This window comes from Diorhabda sublineata, chromosome 8 (assembly GCF_026230105.1).
Source record: "Diorhabda sublineata isolate icDioSubl1.1 chromosome 8, icDioSubl1.1, whole genome shotgun sequence".
NCBI classification, from domain to species: domain Eukaryota; kingdom Metazoa; phylum Arthropoda; class Insecta; order Coleoptera; family Chrysomelidae; genus Diorhabda; species Diorhabda sublineata.
In genome coordinates, this window is record NC_079481.1 from 16,934,741 (window position 1) to 16,952,929 (window position 18,189).

The window sequence follows — 18,189 nt, forward strand, 5'->3', positions numbered from 1 at the left end:
ATGAAATTCTACAAAACTAACAAAAAATAGTGCAATAAATAGTTCAGACTGATAATTGTTCTAGAAAAGTCTCGCGAGTGTACTGTAAAAAAAATCCAATTTCTCACATGACATGACAAGAAGATAACAAAACAATGAAACAAAAACTTGTAGCAAAAGGTGTAAGCTAAAAAATATGGACATTTGAGGTTTTAATATGTAGATTATGTTATTATCAACAATTGTCTTCAAATATTGATGGGAATCAAATTATGCTGATGAAAATAATTCAATTAACTAATATCAAGTTATTTATTAATTTTATTTAGTCTCGTTATTATTGTAAAAATACTTATTATAATTGTTCCCTTATCTTAGTGCTAACAAAATTACCATTATCACTATAAATATCTCGACACGACGTGAAATGAAACGTCTTAAGGCTGATGGACCGCCGTTACGCATAAAAATACTACAATAAGGACAATAATCAATTCCAGCTTAATTGAAAGTATTTGAAATTACGGATGGTGTGGTTTACGTTCCTCAATATTTGCGTTATATTTTTTTAGTCTTGATAACGATCAAATAAAGGAACGAAACGATGGCAATAAAAAAACTCATAGTTTTATTTCGAATCCTCAACCCACAACACCAACCGTACTTTCGTACTAAAAGGACAATAATATCAAGAATTACTATTTGAAATGTTAATGCGGGCTTGTACCCATGACGCCATGTCATAATCGGTCCGTGGTGGATTGACTTTAAAATAATTTCAATATTTTTTATTTTACTTAACTGCATCCATGAATGTCACAACATATCCCATATGAGTTTTGTTTTACACATTTGATTAATCAGCTTTCTATCAGTCGCAATTCGTCTACGATTGGAGACTTGGTAGGAAAATTTCGTCTTATAAAACTGTTCTTGCTTGGCGAAGGCAAAAGCGTTTGACTTATTCCGTCTTTCCATAAAATAGCCGAAGGAAAATCGACATGTGATACCAGTGGTGACATAGTTGCCTCTCATCCTTAATGTTTTCTTATACGCTGTTGCTAATGCAGTACAGTATGTTTTCATAAAGTGTAAAGCATCTACAGGTCTATCGCATACTGTTTTCTCTAATTTTAAAATATCTACAAGAAACTGGGTAATGAAGTTCACAATAGAACAAATATCGAGTAAATCTCGACACTGAATGGATCTTCTGAGTACTGCAGTGACCATTGTGTTGTTAAACGCAGCATTAACTACAAGCGTTGCTTGCCTTTGCTGAGTTGTCGAGTTAGAGTGATATTGTGTCTACTGTATTTTGAATAGGAATATGCAACAATGTGTGGCTCTGTTTTCCATAAGTTTTATAATAACTTTCTAACTAACATTAAAGAATACAAATATTTAAACATATACAACAAATGATACAGGATACACAGTACAGAGTCTTTTTTAGCTTGGGTGTCTTTAATATTGAAAGCATAAAGATCGTACGCTTCGATTTTTATCGGATTGTGATGAGATGGACAATCAGTCTTTGTCTTAACAACTTATAAATCTCGAACGACGGAAATTTCCATGCAAGATGAGTTCACACTGCCAAGCCGTATTTGGACTATGTTTCGATAAAAGCAACATCAACTAACGGTATACCCCAGAACTCAACTGGTACTTTCAGGTTCTCCAATGCTCTGGTATGTTGGTTAAACACTTCGACAAGCTCATTGACTGCGGCTGTGGTATCCTGCCGTTGTCTGAGAAATTATGACGTGGATGTTCAAATTTATCTTTCAATATTGAAATTGTTACTGTTATTGATCTCGAGCGATTCAATAATTCTCGCAGCGTTTCGGGTAAAGACAGTTTTTAGGTAATTAATTTCCCATTCTCAATATCTTATTTAGCGATAGATTGAAAGATTCGATCCATAAATGGTTTACAAGCAGTTTGTAATGATACTTAAATTATGTGTTTATTTCGGACGATAACTTTGTAACTTGGTTATAGAAGCGCGCATCAGACAATATAAAAATGTGAGTGTTGGTGTAGGTGAGTAGTGGACCAGTATGAACTTTTAGCTTAAAAGACAACTCTAATCGACGTGAGGAATTGACCAATTGGTTTTTTTAGTTTTGCAAGATAAGTGATTACTAAACTACATTAATTCAGTCAGTAGATGAAAATGATAGCATTATAGTCATTTAAAATTATTTTCCTCACTTAAAAATTTCCACGCCATTGACGATTAGTGTTTCTCTTACGCAATAACTACGAATCGCTCTATATTTATTAAATTAGTCACTGAAAATCCTAGTGACTTTCAACAATAATTGAAGAGATTAGTGGATGAACATGTTAAGTGACATTTTTGAGGAAATCGAGATTTTCATGTGGATGAACATGTTATTCTCTCCTTTAAACATAGCATGTTTCCCCTTTTCGCTAACCCTTCCACTAAAGCTATTTTCAGTGGATGAAGTTGTTATGTGCACAGGTCGATGCCAAGTTGGTAATGAAAGAACATGCTATGGGTACAAGACATCTTCTTCCACTTTCAAAGTTACGACCTTGAGTATCATGGCATGTTCTTCCACTAACGAACATGAGGTCTTAGTTGCATGGATAACCTCTAGGTATTTTATAAATATCTTCTCTAATGTGTAATGTGTTTCTTGATAGTTTCTTTCTCAAAAAATAATATTCAGAAAATAGTTTTAATAACTACAATGGAATCAAGAGGAGAACGTATGGTTAGAGAAGCTCTTAAAAGATTGAAAAGTGATTCTTGTGACAACAGGAACTCAAGCGGTAAGTGCGAACAAATTAAATTTGATAAACAATATTGTATATATGAAATTGTATGCAACAGGTTATACTTTGTGTTTATTAGTTAATAATAGAGTACATCCTCGCTTTTCCTAACTAGTAATATCAATCAATCGGTTTACAGTCGGATTACCGGTAACGTAAATTAAAATAACATTAGTTTACAAATGAAGTTTTTATGAAAAATGTTTTAGTTCTAACAAAACAACTACTTAAAATAGTGTAAGATTATCTTATTTAATTAGATAGAAACATTTTTTAGAGAATAATCTTTGGTATTGTTCTTTTGCCAATATCGGATTCCCGCAAGATAACGTAGAAGGTACTTTTTCAACGTTTTCTTTTGAGAATATAGGGGAGCTTCCAGACAACAACACTTGTCGGCTTTTCGGTTTGTTTGAGGGTATTAGATATTATACAGAACAGTGGAAGAAACAACCATGTTACTGATATGACTTCTCACTTCAGAAATTTTAAAGACCTCCCGAAAAAACTGAAGCTCATCAATCGAAACAAGAACATTCTCACTGAAAAAGTAGCTTTCAGAGATGAGGTAAAATGGATAAGAGTTGAAGAATTTGGCTCATACCTATACAAGGATTGCTATGATCCGTATACTCTTTTCAAGAAAGTCAACTTGTTGAAACAGAATCGTTGTGCGACGAAACCCGTCCAAGTTGAAGAAGTTGACCTGGAAAGGACCACTGAAACCGGAGCTAGCTTGACTTCAGAAAAAATTCAAAACTTACAACAGCAACTTCCTTACATCAAAAATGAATATAAATATTTTTACGAATCGGTGATCAATAAGGAAAATGAAAAAAATCTCTTACCATGATTATAATTTTGCATTAATTTTTTTGTCATATTTTTACAGATCTGTTCAATAAATATTTTTCTTATATTTGTTTGATTTCAATAAATCTATTCCTATTCCTTAAATGTAAATTATTTAGTTTAATGTTGATGTTGAACATGGACATAACAAGTTTTTCAACTAATACGTATTCATGTCTTGGAAATATGTAGGTTAAAGAAGATGTCATGTGCTATAAATTTTGAAAATTCTCTTTTATTTGAAAAGTTACAACTAAGTCAATAAGGCACAAATATTTTGAATAATCAAACTACAACAACATGCAAAAAAACTGCGGATTGTGTTATGTAGAGAAAAAGAGCAAGTTAAAAACTTTAAAGCTGATTATCTCGAATCCACTTATTTGTCTCATAACATCTTCATCCACTAAGCTCTTCAATTGTTAATTTGTAAATATATTAATAAATAATTGTATCTTCTACTGTTTTTACTCAAGTCATTAAAGCTTTTGTGAACATAATAGTCCGGGCGCTGGCAGGGGTTCCCGTAGCCCATTATGGGTTGCTATGAAAAAATTATTGATATCTATGTTTTTTGGCCCGGAGAATCGATTTTTAGGGCTTACGAGGACGGCACCCTGCTCAGTTTTTTGTTATTAACAATTTAATTGTTTAAACGGCCATAATTTATTATCTACAATAGTTAAGGGGCTTCTGATGAAACAGTCTGGTTGCAAATTTTCTAACGAATATTTACGTTTTTCAATTTTAAAAAAATCTTCATTAGAAGCAAAGTAGGGTAAAAAAATGTGAGAACGCGCTGATTTCTCTTTCAATCGGTCGTATTTCGGCCTGGGCAGATTCAATTGACACTTTTGAGGATCCATTTCAAAGAAAATACTTTTTCGTTCTAAACGAGACCTCATACGTACATTTTGAAGCACTAGGAAGGTAAAATTTTAATAGGAAAATCATACTTTCATTTGTTTATAGGCCATTCGTGCAAAGAAGAATAAACAATTTCGAAAAAAAACAGCGCCATTTTATTTCACATAGTAAAAGACAACTTTTGAGCCTTTACTTGAAATTCCATGATAATTGGTTAATAAACTACTGCCGATTTTCGGAGCACGGCCGGTTGCCGTTCTATGCGGGCACCGCGGCGCGCCGCCGCACGTGAGTCTACGAAGCTTGTAATTTAAGGGACCTTTTTTTTGACATTCTTTTACCTGGTAAACCGGTTCTCCAGCCAAATGGCCGACGAAAGGGAATAATACAGCCGCAGCTGTACCCGCCCACCCCAAATTAGATTAAATATAAAAAAAAAACAAAAAAAACAAAAAAAAAACAAAAAAATATAAAAAATAATAAAACCTCTCAAAAATAAAAAAACGTTTTTACTTGCAAGCTCCACTTCATTTTTTCGCCCAAAATACCTCGCCATAAGCAGTTAGACGAACACATCTCAACGGAACCACCACAATCCCCAGCTCTGCAGAGGAGCAATTCCTGTATCAGAGCCTACTTCAAACAAACCAAATTCCTTACAAAAACTCTCCAATCCTACCAAACTTTAACCAACGAATCTCTTTTTTTTGTCTGTATAAATATTTTATCAAATATCAATTAAACAACACTTGTTAGTTACTTTTGCATTTTTTAACATCTTACCCAAATTATTACTATATTTTCTTAACCGATTCCATTTTGCATCTATATAAAGTATTTATTTATCACAAAATAAATGATTTTGTAGTATTATTTATCAACAATATTTTTAGTTAGCTTCGGCAAAACTCACTCGTCTATTTACATCTCACAACACAGTTTTATGTTGATAAACAATTCAATCTTAATATCCTAAAAGAATACAATCTTTTTACATTATTTCTAGGTTACAAGGTAGTCCAGGTGTTTTGCAAATACAATATTTTGCTATACATTTTTTGGAATTAGAATCAGGGATACGGATACCTAGTAGTGATTTTATCAGTTTTATTTATTTATTTATTAATTTCTCAATGTACTCATCTAAATATACCAGTTCTAATACGAGGGTTGCTACTTAAGTTTTAATATATGGTCACACTAAAATTTGACATTTTTAATAGGCAAAGTACTCACAACTTGTTGTCACACGAGTGCTATTTGAGTTGTTTTCAGATACTCAAAACATTCATCTTGTCAAAAAAGTGGATTTAAATCGCGAACATTTTCGTGTGATGCTTTTCTATGACTTTCGATGGATTGAACCAATGCCGATCAGCTCGGTTCGACTTTTGGTGATGAAGAACTATCTCGAGCCACCGTGTTTTACAAATTCAATATTGGTCGTACTACAGGATGAATTTCGTGAATGTCGTCCAACATCGATGCTGTGCGTAAACTGATATTGCTAGATCGTCATGTTACATACCGTGAGATTGATGCATACTAGGGCATTAGTACCACATACATATATTCGATAGTACATGAACATTTGGCTGCAAAAAATATTTATTCGCGTTGGATACCCCATAATTTGACAATGGCTCAAAAAAAAGCTCGTGTCGATTGATAGTAAAAAAAAGCTGAAAAAATTCAATAGCGATGCTTCAAAAGACGTCTATAAGATTGCGATAGACGAGAAATAATGGATCTACCCATATGAAATCGAAACTGAACATCAATTGACTGTATGAGTCCGTCAAGACGAGCAAAATCCAACAAAAGTTGATCGCGCGCAGCCCTTGAAAGCTTTAGAGCAACGTAAAACGGTCAATTCTGAACGGTACACCCGCATTTGTTTGGCGAAAGTGTTCGAAAAAATCAGGGGAACCAATCGCAGAATCATTCCCACACATTAGTACAAATAAAAACATTTTTGAACATTAAAACATCGAATTGACGGGTCATCCGCAATGTAGTCCTTGTTTGGCACTCAATGATTTTTTATAAATAAATTGTGAGATCAACTATCTTTTATACATGAAGAAGTAGTGATGTTTTGAACGTACCTCAATCGGAATGGCAATGACAATTAGTTCAAACGCATGCGGAAATCTATTGATTTTAATGAAGAATATTTTGAAAAACAATAAAGCCATATGCAATTATAAAAATTATGTATCTCAAAATTTAAATAGCAACACTCGTAGCATGATATTCTCGTCTTATAAATTCCTCCGTAACAACGGGCCATTAGCTAATGTAACATCTCAATTAAGGATACTTCATATACCTTCAATGAAATAAATTTGCAATTTAAAGATTGTTGGACTTTAGGCTAATATTTGAAAATCGATTTCTCTATCACTACTGTGACTTTTAAATATTGGTTCCAAAAAAGTTTATTTTTATGTATGTAAGTTTACAATAACTTTTTTAGACGATGCCATCTGAAAGTTGTTCGTTCTGTATTCTATGGAGGGTAGTGGTAAGGAGGACCATCTCATATGGGGGCTTAGCTTAAAAACTGTCCGCTTATAGACGGTAAATTATAATTCAAAATTTGACGAGAATGGCGCTCCTATCGGACGAGATGTCATATGAACTTAGTTATTTTAGATAGAGTGAAGTATGCAGTGCTAGAAAATTTAATATTTAAAATGACTAGAATCGTTAATTAAATATTGGTATACAAAATCTAAGCTATTCACATAGTCCAAAATAATTTTGTAAATATAACCTAGAAAAGCTACTGTGATATAACACTGAATGTTAATTCTTGTGAATTTGTAACAATTTTTGCAAGTAATTATAAAGTGTCAATTATAACAAAACTTTAAAAGACAACTAAATCATAATGGAAAAAATTTGCACAGTGAAAAGTTGTCCGAGTGGACGTAAAATGAAAAGTAACTCAAGTAGTAAGTACGCCGAAGTCATTATCTTTCTTTAAACCTACAGTATGTAAAACATTTATTTTTAAATATATTTTTTAATTCAACATTTACAAATTCATACATTTAAAATTGATATAAAGCGCTTTATTCAAAATTCACACTAATGCGATAGTAGCGCCTCCCTAACGTAAAGATTTTATGGACACTTTCTGTAGCACAGAGATGGTTCTCCTTACCTCCACCCTCCATACATATGAACTTAGTTATTATAGATAGAGTGAAGTATACAGTGTTAAAAAATTTTAAATGACTAGAGTCTTTAATTAAATATTGGTATATAAAATCGAAACTATTCACGTAGTACAAAATAATTTTGTAAATATAACCTAGAAAAGCTACTTTGAGATAACGCTGAATGTTAATAAATTATTGTGAATTTCTAGAAAGAAAGTGTCAATTATCACTTCTTTCTTTCTCTGCCCTTATTCTTGAATTTCTAGAGCTTCATTTAAAATTTACAATCATGCGATAGTAGCGCCTCCCTAACATAAAAGATTTGATGGACACTTTCTGTAGCACAGAAATGGATAGTGACAGTTCCGTACTATAAAACACTTTCGGGACGCTCTGGTGTAAACAACTTTAACTTCCTTAAATTATGACTCTAGCCACTCCAATGTTGACAGTTGACAGTTTCACTTCGATGACACAAACACATCTACAAATTGTATCGAAATCACAAACACATCTACCGAGATTCCATCAACATCTAGTAGAGATATACATATTCCATCTGCATCCAATCCAATAAATATTAATAATTGTCCTGGAGGTACAATCAACATTACTTTTTGCAAATTATTAATAAATTAATATTGACATTGCAAATATCATTGAGTACATTATATTGTTCAATAAATAAAATGTTTATGATTGATTCTCTATTATTTATTTTCTTTCCTCAGTGTCATTGAAAAAGTTTTGGATCTTATGCGTCGTCTAAAAAATGTTGAATACGCTTGAAATACTACTTGGTTGGACTCGTACGTTGCTCGTCTCGCAATTTTCAGACTCGTCCAACAAAGTAGCTTAGTCCTTGGTATACAAATAACTATTCCAAATACTGCTATTAAGATTAAACTATGTCAATATTATTTAGGAATTAATTTGAAAAAAGTATGCTTTTCGAATCGTTAAATTCCGGATATTGATCCATTTTTTGTGGAATGGGATTTTGTACAATTATACAACACAAACTTTTTTTTACTAAGCAACATATTTCTCTATATATTAAGCAGTGGAATTTTTTTATCGTTCCAGGAAGAAAACCTTTGCTTCCATACGCAGAAAATCAAGGGATTGACTGTCGGCGAAATCTTACCGAAAGTACTCTCAACTGCTTTGTAGCAGGTGATATTCGTGCTAATGAACAAGTAGGTTTATTGGCAATGCATACTATTTGGCTCAGGGAACACAACAGGATAGCAAAAGAGCTGAAACATATCAATCCTCATTGGGACACAGATCAGCTTTATCATGAGTCTAGAAAAATAGTAGGAGCATTTATGCAACACATAACCTATAAATCTTGGTTGCCTATTATCCTTGGAGATAGAGGAATGGTTAAATTGGGCGAGTATGAAGGTTACAAGCCTAATCTCAATCCCTCAATTTCTAACGTTTTTGCAACAGCAGCACTTCGCTTCGGACATACACTTATTAATCCCATACTTCATAGATTGAACTCAAATTTTACGCCTATTAGAGAAGGTAATTTACCCCTATCGAAGGCATTCTTTTCGCCCTGGAGGATTATTGAGGAGGGTGGAATTGATCCTTTAATAAGAGGTATGTAAAAATAAAATACTCAGTGGTTAAACTCTCCAATCGCCATATTAGACGGAATTCTAAAAATGTGTATTTGGAAATATACTAATAGTTAACATTAGTAGACCAGGGTCGATAATTTTTGAAACCAAAAAAAATAACAGTAGGATGGAACACATTGAAAAAGGAGAGGAATATGATAAAAATGAAAGGAAAAATAAATTATGGGAAGTGAGAGGGGGGTGAGTTTTTAAGGGCGAAAAATGATTTATCTCGATTTTCGGCAAAACTACGGAAAAAAGTTGAAAGTTATAGATAATAAAAAGATCTACAACTTTTGTAGTTAGTAATTTTTGCACATAACCCGTTTTTATCTTTATCAAAAAATTTTTTTTCTGTTAAATTTAATGAAAACTTACTTTTATGTCCCAATACACTGTTATTTATTTGATTTAAAATATTTATTTTTTCATCTTATTTTGTCTTAATATCAAAAAATCACCCTAATTTTCAATCAAAAAAACTTGCATTAAAATATCAGCTTTTTTCAAAAAGTCGGTGTACTTGTTCGTTTAAATATCTACTTTCTTATGTTTAATTTTTTTATACATACATATATATTATACATTACTATAGTAAATGTTCTCGAATTAAAAAATAATTTTTTAATCATTGTGTACAATTTCATCAAAGAAATGTGATTTTTGCAATTTTTTTAGTCAAAAAGTCTATTTATTAAATTCTAATTACATTCATTCATAGAAAATCTCAGAAAATATAAATATACTTGTAAATTGTACTATTGAATTCAGATATTTCTAATTACGTTATTTATTATAATATTTTTAAAAACATCAATCCTGTTATTTATAAATACCTTATCTTGAATTCTGAGTTTTTGTCTCCTTGATGACAAAACCTTTCTAATTCTAGTTGGTCATCGAAATCTTCAAGACAATCACCATCCACAATTTCATTTGAATCATTAACTTTCTCGTAGGTTTTTTCTTCCATATTGGAGCAATTTTCAGAATCATGACATAAATTTGTGCATTTTAAGCTATGTTTTCGGCAGCCACATTTTGAACTGTTACATCCAGTCTCACAGCTGCAGCAAATAGTTTTAAGCAATACTTTCGGAACTGATTCCTTTTCTGTAAATTTAGACGTAATACCACGTTGATGTTGTTTCCAGTCACAATCTGTGGATGGGAGGTTTGCCAAAATGAAAAATGATTTAATTTTTACCAACTGATATTTTTAAAATCTTGAGTGTTAGTCTTATAAAAAATATTGGCCAAATTTGACAACTTTTTACCGTCGAATAATGAATTTATTACGACTTTTCTTTCCTTTTCTGTCAAATCCAGATATTCTATCGCAACCGGAAAAGCAATGCAGAAATGCAACAATATTTTTGAAGGATTCATATTTGAAACTATTAAATGTGAAAAATAGTTCCTCAACAATTTCCAAAACCTGGTTTGAGAAAATGAGTGTCATAATTATTTGAATTTAATTGATTTAAAAGGACCAAAGATCCATATTTTGACCCACAACAATGACAGTTTTATTAGTATCTCAGGCAATTTCTATCGAGGTTTATTATCTGAGGTTTTTCTACGCCTACGTTCCCATCTTTTAGTTGAAGTAGCTGCTGGTACTTGTGATGGTAAGTAATTTTTTAATTTTGTGTTAGTATATTTCTATTGGCAATTTTTCCGTTTATCTATGTAACATGTAATATTACTTTCTTTGAGTACTTAAAAAGATTTTAATAAAAAGCTCAAAATTGTATATAATGACAAAAAAAATTTTTGAACCATCAGAAATTAGATATTTCAACGAACAAAAAGCACATCGACCTTTTGAAAAACAGTGATATTTTGACGCAATAATAATTATTAAAAAAAACTTTTTCAAACCATCAGAAATTAGATATTTCAACAAACAAAATGCACACCGACCTTTTGAAAAAAAAGGTATATTTTGTCGCGATAATAATGATTAAAGGAATTTTCAAACCATCAAAAATTAGATATTTTAACGAACAAAAAGCACACTGAACTTATGAAAAACAGTGATATTTTGACACGATAATTTTCGATTGAGACATTCGGGTGCTTTTTTGACATAAAGTCAAAAAAGGTGAGAAAATAAATATTTCAAATCAAATAAATTACAGTGTATATGGGATATGAAAAGGTAAGTTTTTTTTGAAAAGATGAAAATTCATATAACCAAAAACTTGGTTATATGAATTTTTCACATAAATTTTGAGGTATTTTTACCATTTTTGAAGACCTCGACCCTGGACTATAGTTCAACTAAATAAAAATTCCAAAGCAAATACATAATGGTGTCTTTACAAAGTGAAAGTAGTTAGCTGTCTGTTTTTGTTTTTTGAACAGTTCCAATCGAATTCAATAGTTTATCAAAATGGATTCTTTCCAGGTTTCTACTCTGTTGCTGCTAAAATGAAAAAACCAGATGAGAATTTGAACTCCGAACTAACGGAAACTCTTTTTCAAGCCGCGCATGCGGTTGCTTTGGATCTAGCTGCGATGAATATTCACAGAGGACGAGATCATGCTCTGCCTGATTACCTGGAATTCCGAAAATTTTGTAATATGGCCCCCGTAGTTAGCTTCGATGATTTGAAATATAACATTAGCGATAGTAAAGTGAGATCAAAATTACAAAAGCTATATGGTCACCCTGGAAATATTGATGTTTTTGTTGGAGGTAAGTTCTCCGACATTTCGATCTTTATTAAAATCTGTGATTTACAAAACAAGGTATCAGCTTATTGCTAACAATTTGTGATGGTCTAACTGGTAATCTGAATGTTTTTTACGGTTGTGAATCGATTAGTTTATAAGGTTCATGATAAGTTGCATTTCCATTTCATTTAAGTTCTTAAGTATGTCAGGAAATTATGCACTTATGTATATATAGTATATATAAATATACTATGAATTTTGGAATTACTACTTCCATTATGTGCAGATCTAAATTATATATAGGGAAAACCTTCTACTATCTTTTGGGCTCCAGGTCTAGAATAGGGCACTTGCGTGGCTTCAGAAAAAAATAGTTTTGGATAGTTTATATACGACTTTTATTATATTTGTTTTTAATTATTCGATAAATATTGATAGAGAAAAAAAAATATAGGAAATTCCAAAATTTTGTAGGTAGTTTAAACATTTTAGTAAGGTCGCCATAATGCGTGACATCATAGGTATAAAATAAAAACTGATACAGCATATGATACAAAGTAAATACGACAGGTATTTTCTTCGATAATCTGAAAAATGGTATATAAATCGTATTTTGTGCCAGGATGCCGACTAAAACACCCTATAAAATTTTTTTATGATGTCAAGAAATTTAAATATACAACAAAAATGTTTTAAAATTGTTGATCATTTCGACGATATTGCGAGATGTAATCATTTTTGTTGCCAAGATCAAATTCAACTTATTTTATAGTAATTAAGTTTATTATACCCTCAGTTTTTAACGTAATTATGTAATAATATAATAACAATCTATGAAAGATTTATTCACTTTATTCTTATATACAGAAAAATGTATTATTTGTACGTAACTAATAAATAAAAACTGTATTACGAGGATATATTGATATCTAGTTAGCCTAGACCAGTTCCATGCATAAACAAAATATTGCGTTACCATAGCAATGAACAATAACTTATTAGAAGTGTCAGTGTAAAGTTTGACGTCAAAAAAGTAAACCAGAGTTACGCAATAAATTAAAAGAAAAAAGATGTCCACCAAAATTGTGAAAATCGAAAAATTGGAGTATTAAGACATCATCATCAAGTACCTGTATGAGCATAAGATATGCTCAATACCCTTGGTGATCAATGTCCTTCGTATGAGACCGTAAAAAATTGAACTGTAAGCCTTCGAAAGAGGTAAATTTTCCATTGAAGATGATGACCGATTGGGAAGGCCGTTTTTTTGTCAGTCCCCGAAAATATCGATGCAGTTCATTGGGCTAAAACGGATATCTGAAGCACTGAATATTTCATACGAACGCGTTCATCATATAGTTCACGTCAATTTGGATATGAGAAAAATTGCTGCAAAATGGATCCCCAAATATTTGAATGTTGACCAAAAGCGTCCAAGGGTAGAAGCATCACGTTCGATCTGTGCTCAATTTGAAAACGATGTAGACTTCTTAAACCGAATTGTTACTATGGATGAGACTTGGATACATTTCTACGATCCAGAAACAAAGCAACAATCGATGGAATGGCGACACTCTGGTTCTCCAATACCTAAGAAGTTTCGTGTCCAAAAATCTGCGGGAAAAGTTCTTGTTTCAGTTTTTTGGGAATGCCATCGATAGGGGTGGAACAATAACTGGAGATTACTATTCGACATTACTGACTACTCTACGGGAAAAAATTTAAGAGAAAAGACGCGGAAAGCTATCTGAAGGTGTTTTGTTTTTGCAGGACAACGCCCCTGCACACAAATCTCCTGTTGCCATGCAAAACATTTTTTTTAAAGGTCTAGAGACGTTGCAGGTTCGGTGTAATAAATGTATCCAAGTAAGAGTAGAATATGTTAAGTAATAAATATTTTGACATTGAAATTTTGTTTGGTTCTATAGTAGGCTAAGAATTTTCCAATATATTCTCGTATAACAGCACACGCTACGTGGCCGGCAACGATAACCTCGTGATCATCAACCAGACAACTGCTCAATATTTTCTTAAACCTTTGACGTCACAAATGAAAACCAATAAGAATCGTTTTCCCTTGTAGTTAAAAATTTGAAATATTTACGATTTTCAATTAAATATTTAGATAGTATTCTTTCACTTTTAATCCAAGTAAATAAACTTGCTGATATTATTTCATATCAGAAATAAAATAAATACTTTTTAAGAAATACAAGTACCCTATTCTAATTAACTTCAGTATCTGGGATGGCTTGAGGAGGTATTAGTCGCTCCTCCTCTTTTTGATAGGAAGATGAGAGTTAATTTCTTAGCATTGACCAGCACTCAATCAGTAAATCTTTTATTCTCATTAAGCGAGATATAAAGGTTCTTTAACGAAGCCATTGGAAAGATATAAAATTATTCTTTTACCAAGGTACAGATATTTTTTGAGATCTAAAACTGATAAGGTTTTGAAGAGACTCTTTGAAATAATCGAGATGAAAAAGTATTCATCAGAGTAAGTCTCCTTCAGAATCTTTCTACCTGAAACTCTTTTTTGTTAACAGGTTTCGAACCAGATTGTCAAAATGGATCACTATGAGCATTTGGTGCTAGCTCCAAATACTCCATCTGTTGGTATTTTTATGTTTTTATTTCTACTTAAAAGCATTATAGCTGATCTTGTTCATTGTCACTGGAAAGATCCACTGATTGGATGTACTTGGTCAGAAAGGACTAATATATCCTGCTCTTAATTCCTTCATTACTTGTACCTTTCATTCTGAGAATGGCCTCTATCTATCGCAAAGCTGCAAACCTAATTTCTATTAGTCAGACTCATACTATGTTGGATAACTAGCAGTAATTTCAGCATTATTATTCCAGACAAGCTTGCTGTCCAAAGATATTCCATTTATTTGACTTCAGATTTTTTACTTTATGATTTGTCCAGGTTTCTTTTCAGCCAAAAAGAAATTATTGTAGTCTTGGTTGAAATGATATGCAACTCAACTAACCAGCATTGTTGAAGAATTCTGTATCAAACCATTTTACACACAAGACTGCACCGGAAAATATTTGAAGCACTTTTTGGCGTGAATAAATTGGAAAAAACATTATTTCACTCCAGCTGTCCGTCTATTATTCGTTTACAAAAATGTGGGGCATCACTGTTTCATTAATTTAACCTAGTTCCGCCATATTCTATTAATAATTGCTATTTTTCAGGTATTTTGGAGGATCAAATCGATAATGGTAAAGTCGGTCCGCTTTTCCAGTGCATTCTGATCGAACAGTTCAAACGACTGAGAGATGGTGATCGTTTTTATTACGAAAAACCTTCGGTTTTTAAACCCGAACAATTGGAACAAATAAAACAATTCTCACTTGCTCGACTTATTTGCGATAATGCAGATAACATAACATTAATTACTAAAGACGTATTCAAGTTACCAGAATTACAAGGAGGATACATTGGCTGTGAAGAAATACCAAAAGTGGATTTGAGGTTTTGGTATGAATGCTTTGCAGACTGTCCATATTATGAAAGAAAAGAAAGGAGTTGTCATGTAGATTTCCAAACAGAAAGAAAGCATTTATTAGCAAAAAGAGATGTGCAGTCCTCTACATTGAGCAACGTTAAGAAAAACAGAAAAATAAAATAAAGTTGTGGGAAACTAAAACACAACTTAAAATTGTTATCAATGTGCCACTTTTTTTTGTCAAGTCATCATATATTATTTCTGAATATCAAATACTAAAACTTCAAGCAAGATACTGATTAAATCAAAAATACAAATATATAAAATTAATCACCAAGCATAATTATGATAAAATTTAATTATCTATGTACATTTCCTAACTATTACGCAATTAAACTAAATGTCCGATATATTGGTTTCAATTGTTATGTCAAGTATAAGTCTAGTGAATGATGAAAAACAGGTTTAATTACATGTGTCAACACAAAATTTGACTTTTGACGATATTTTCCACAATTTGTGATTTTAATGAAGAACCATAAAAACAAAGATGTTTACGATTTTTATCAAGCTTTTCTATCAAAATAGCTTACAAAAAAGTGAACAATACTTTAAATCTGTAAACTTTTACTTTTTGTTTAATACTGATTACACTGTTTACACCACCACTACACCAACACTCACAATTACACTGTCTGACGCGCGTTTCTATAACCAAGTTATCGTCCTCAGAGACTGAAGGTAAACTTACTTAAACAGATAGTGTAATTGTAAGTGTTGGTGTAGTGGTTGTGTAAACAGTGTGTTCAGTATGAATATCGCCAACGGTTCCAGAAATTCCAGCTTAGTTTTTCTTTAATGTTTGTAAGTACTTTGAGTCAATAAATCCCATATATAGTCTTCCATTATGTTTCCATTGTATTGGCCTTGATAACGCTGTGCGAAGTTCATAATGTGATGAAAATATTATTCTTGCTCTTCCGAATACGCTTCTATATTGTTTTAAAATTTATCTAAATGGGTATGGAGCATATGAATTTTCAATAATATCCTGCAGCTCATGACATTAAAATTTTTTAGCATATATTCAACTAAGTTTTCGTAGTTTTCAGCTTCCTAAAAATCCGGAAACTACTGCTTTAAAACTATTCCAGCTTGCTTTTTGATTACGATTCAGTAACTTATCTAATTTGCGGACCAACAAAAAACCCAGCTTCAACCTTTGTTTCTGATGACTTGGGAAAAAACTTTTTCAACTATCCAAAAGCTTCTCAAGTTTATTAACAAATTGTTTCAGTAACCTAAGTAGAGGCAGCATTAACACTTCTCCGCTTCAACAATCGAATCGTATTTTACGTTTTGTTTTCAGACACAAAATTCTGATTGTACAGAACGCTTTGCTATTCCATAAGCACAGGTAACACAGTTACTTTGTATATCCGCTCTATAGTCCCATCAAAAATCCGACCATTTTAAAATCTTCACTAAGCAGCGAGTTATACTCGTGTTACTTCACAGATTTAAGCAAAATTTTAACATTTCCATAATTTTCTTTAAAATGTACTTGATAGCAAATGGAATCTTCTGAGAGATAGGAGAAAACCAATAAACGAATACATACAAAACACAAAAATCACGGCAGACGAATGGGAAAAACATTTTGAAAAACTTTATAGTTCAACACAAGCTAACGTATCAGCACAGGAATTACCCTACGAAGATGAAAACATCAATGAAATACAAAATAAGATTTTCTCCCTGCATAAAATACAACAAATGATAGCCAAGATAAAGAACAGAAAAGCCCCAGGCATCGACGAAATAACAAACGAAATGATCAAATATGGAGGCGACACACTGTATGATGAACTACAATCCCTTTTCAATAAAATACTAGAGGTCAAAAATGTACCATCTGAATGGAAAGAAAGTATTCTGATACCGATTTTCAAAAAGGGGGAAAAAACCGATCCCCAAAATTATCGAGGCATTAGCCTGATGAGTACGGTTCTGAAACTATTCACAAAAATCTTAGCAGAAGAAGTAATGTCTACCGGGATATGTAAAGAACATCAAGGTTTCAGAAACAACAGATCTGCTATAGATGCTATATTTATAATGCGCCAAATAACTGAAAAAGCCATAGAGTTCAATTCATTGATCTCACCCAAGCGTTTGATAGGATACGCTTAACTGATGTTATAACTCTACTAAAAAAAAAGAACGTTCACCCCAATATAATAAGAGTTATCGAAAAACTTAACACCGATAATTATACCTTTGTGAGAACGGCAAATAAATTAGGCAATAAAATACCTGTGGCAACTGTTATCAGACAAAGGGATAGCCTAAGCCCACTCCTGTTCAATATTATAATGGACGAAATCATCAATGAAGTAAAGCAAGCCGGGAGAGGATACCGAATGGGAGACAAAGAGATAGAGATAGAGAAAAATAATATGCTATGCTGATGACGCAACAATCATCTCACACGTACAACATGAAAATATCCACAAAAAAAAACAGAATCTCTCACAATATCTAAAGAACCGAGAAGATGTAAACTAGCGATCTACGATCAGAGTGTAGAACAAGTGATGTCCTTCAAATATCTAGGGACAAACATAACAAGCGATAGAAATCTAAAGAAAGAAGTAAAAGCACAAACAACGAAGGCAGCATTAATAATAGGATACCTTAGAGATTTAATTTGGCGAAATAAATACATGA

At 32.1% G+C, this 18,189-nt stretch overlaps 1 protein-coding gene across 2 annotated transcripts in view; it reads left to right on the top strand.

Annotated features, from left to right (window-relative positions):
- LOC130447948 (peroxidasin) overlaps positions 1–15,867 on the top strand; it is an 82,232-nt gene extending 66,365 nt beyond the window's left edge. For both annotated transcript variants that reach the window (XM_056785020.1, XM_056785021.1), the window contains 3 exons: positions 8,766–9,293; positions 11,727–12,017; positions 15,206–15,867. In XM_056785020.1, the coding sequence (XP_056640998.1) occupies positions 8,766–9,293; positions 11,727–12,017; positions 15,206–15,642 (1,256 nt within the window). In that variant the 3' untranslated portion in view covers positions 15,643–15,867. The remainder of the gene's footprint in view (positions 1–8,765; positions 9,294–11,726; positions 12,018–15,205) is intronic.
- The last annotated feature ends 2,322 nt before the right edge of the window (positions 15,868–18,189 follow it).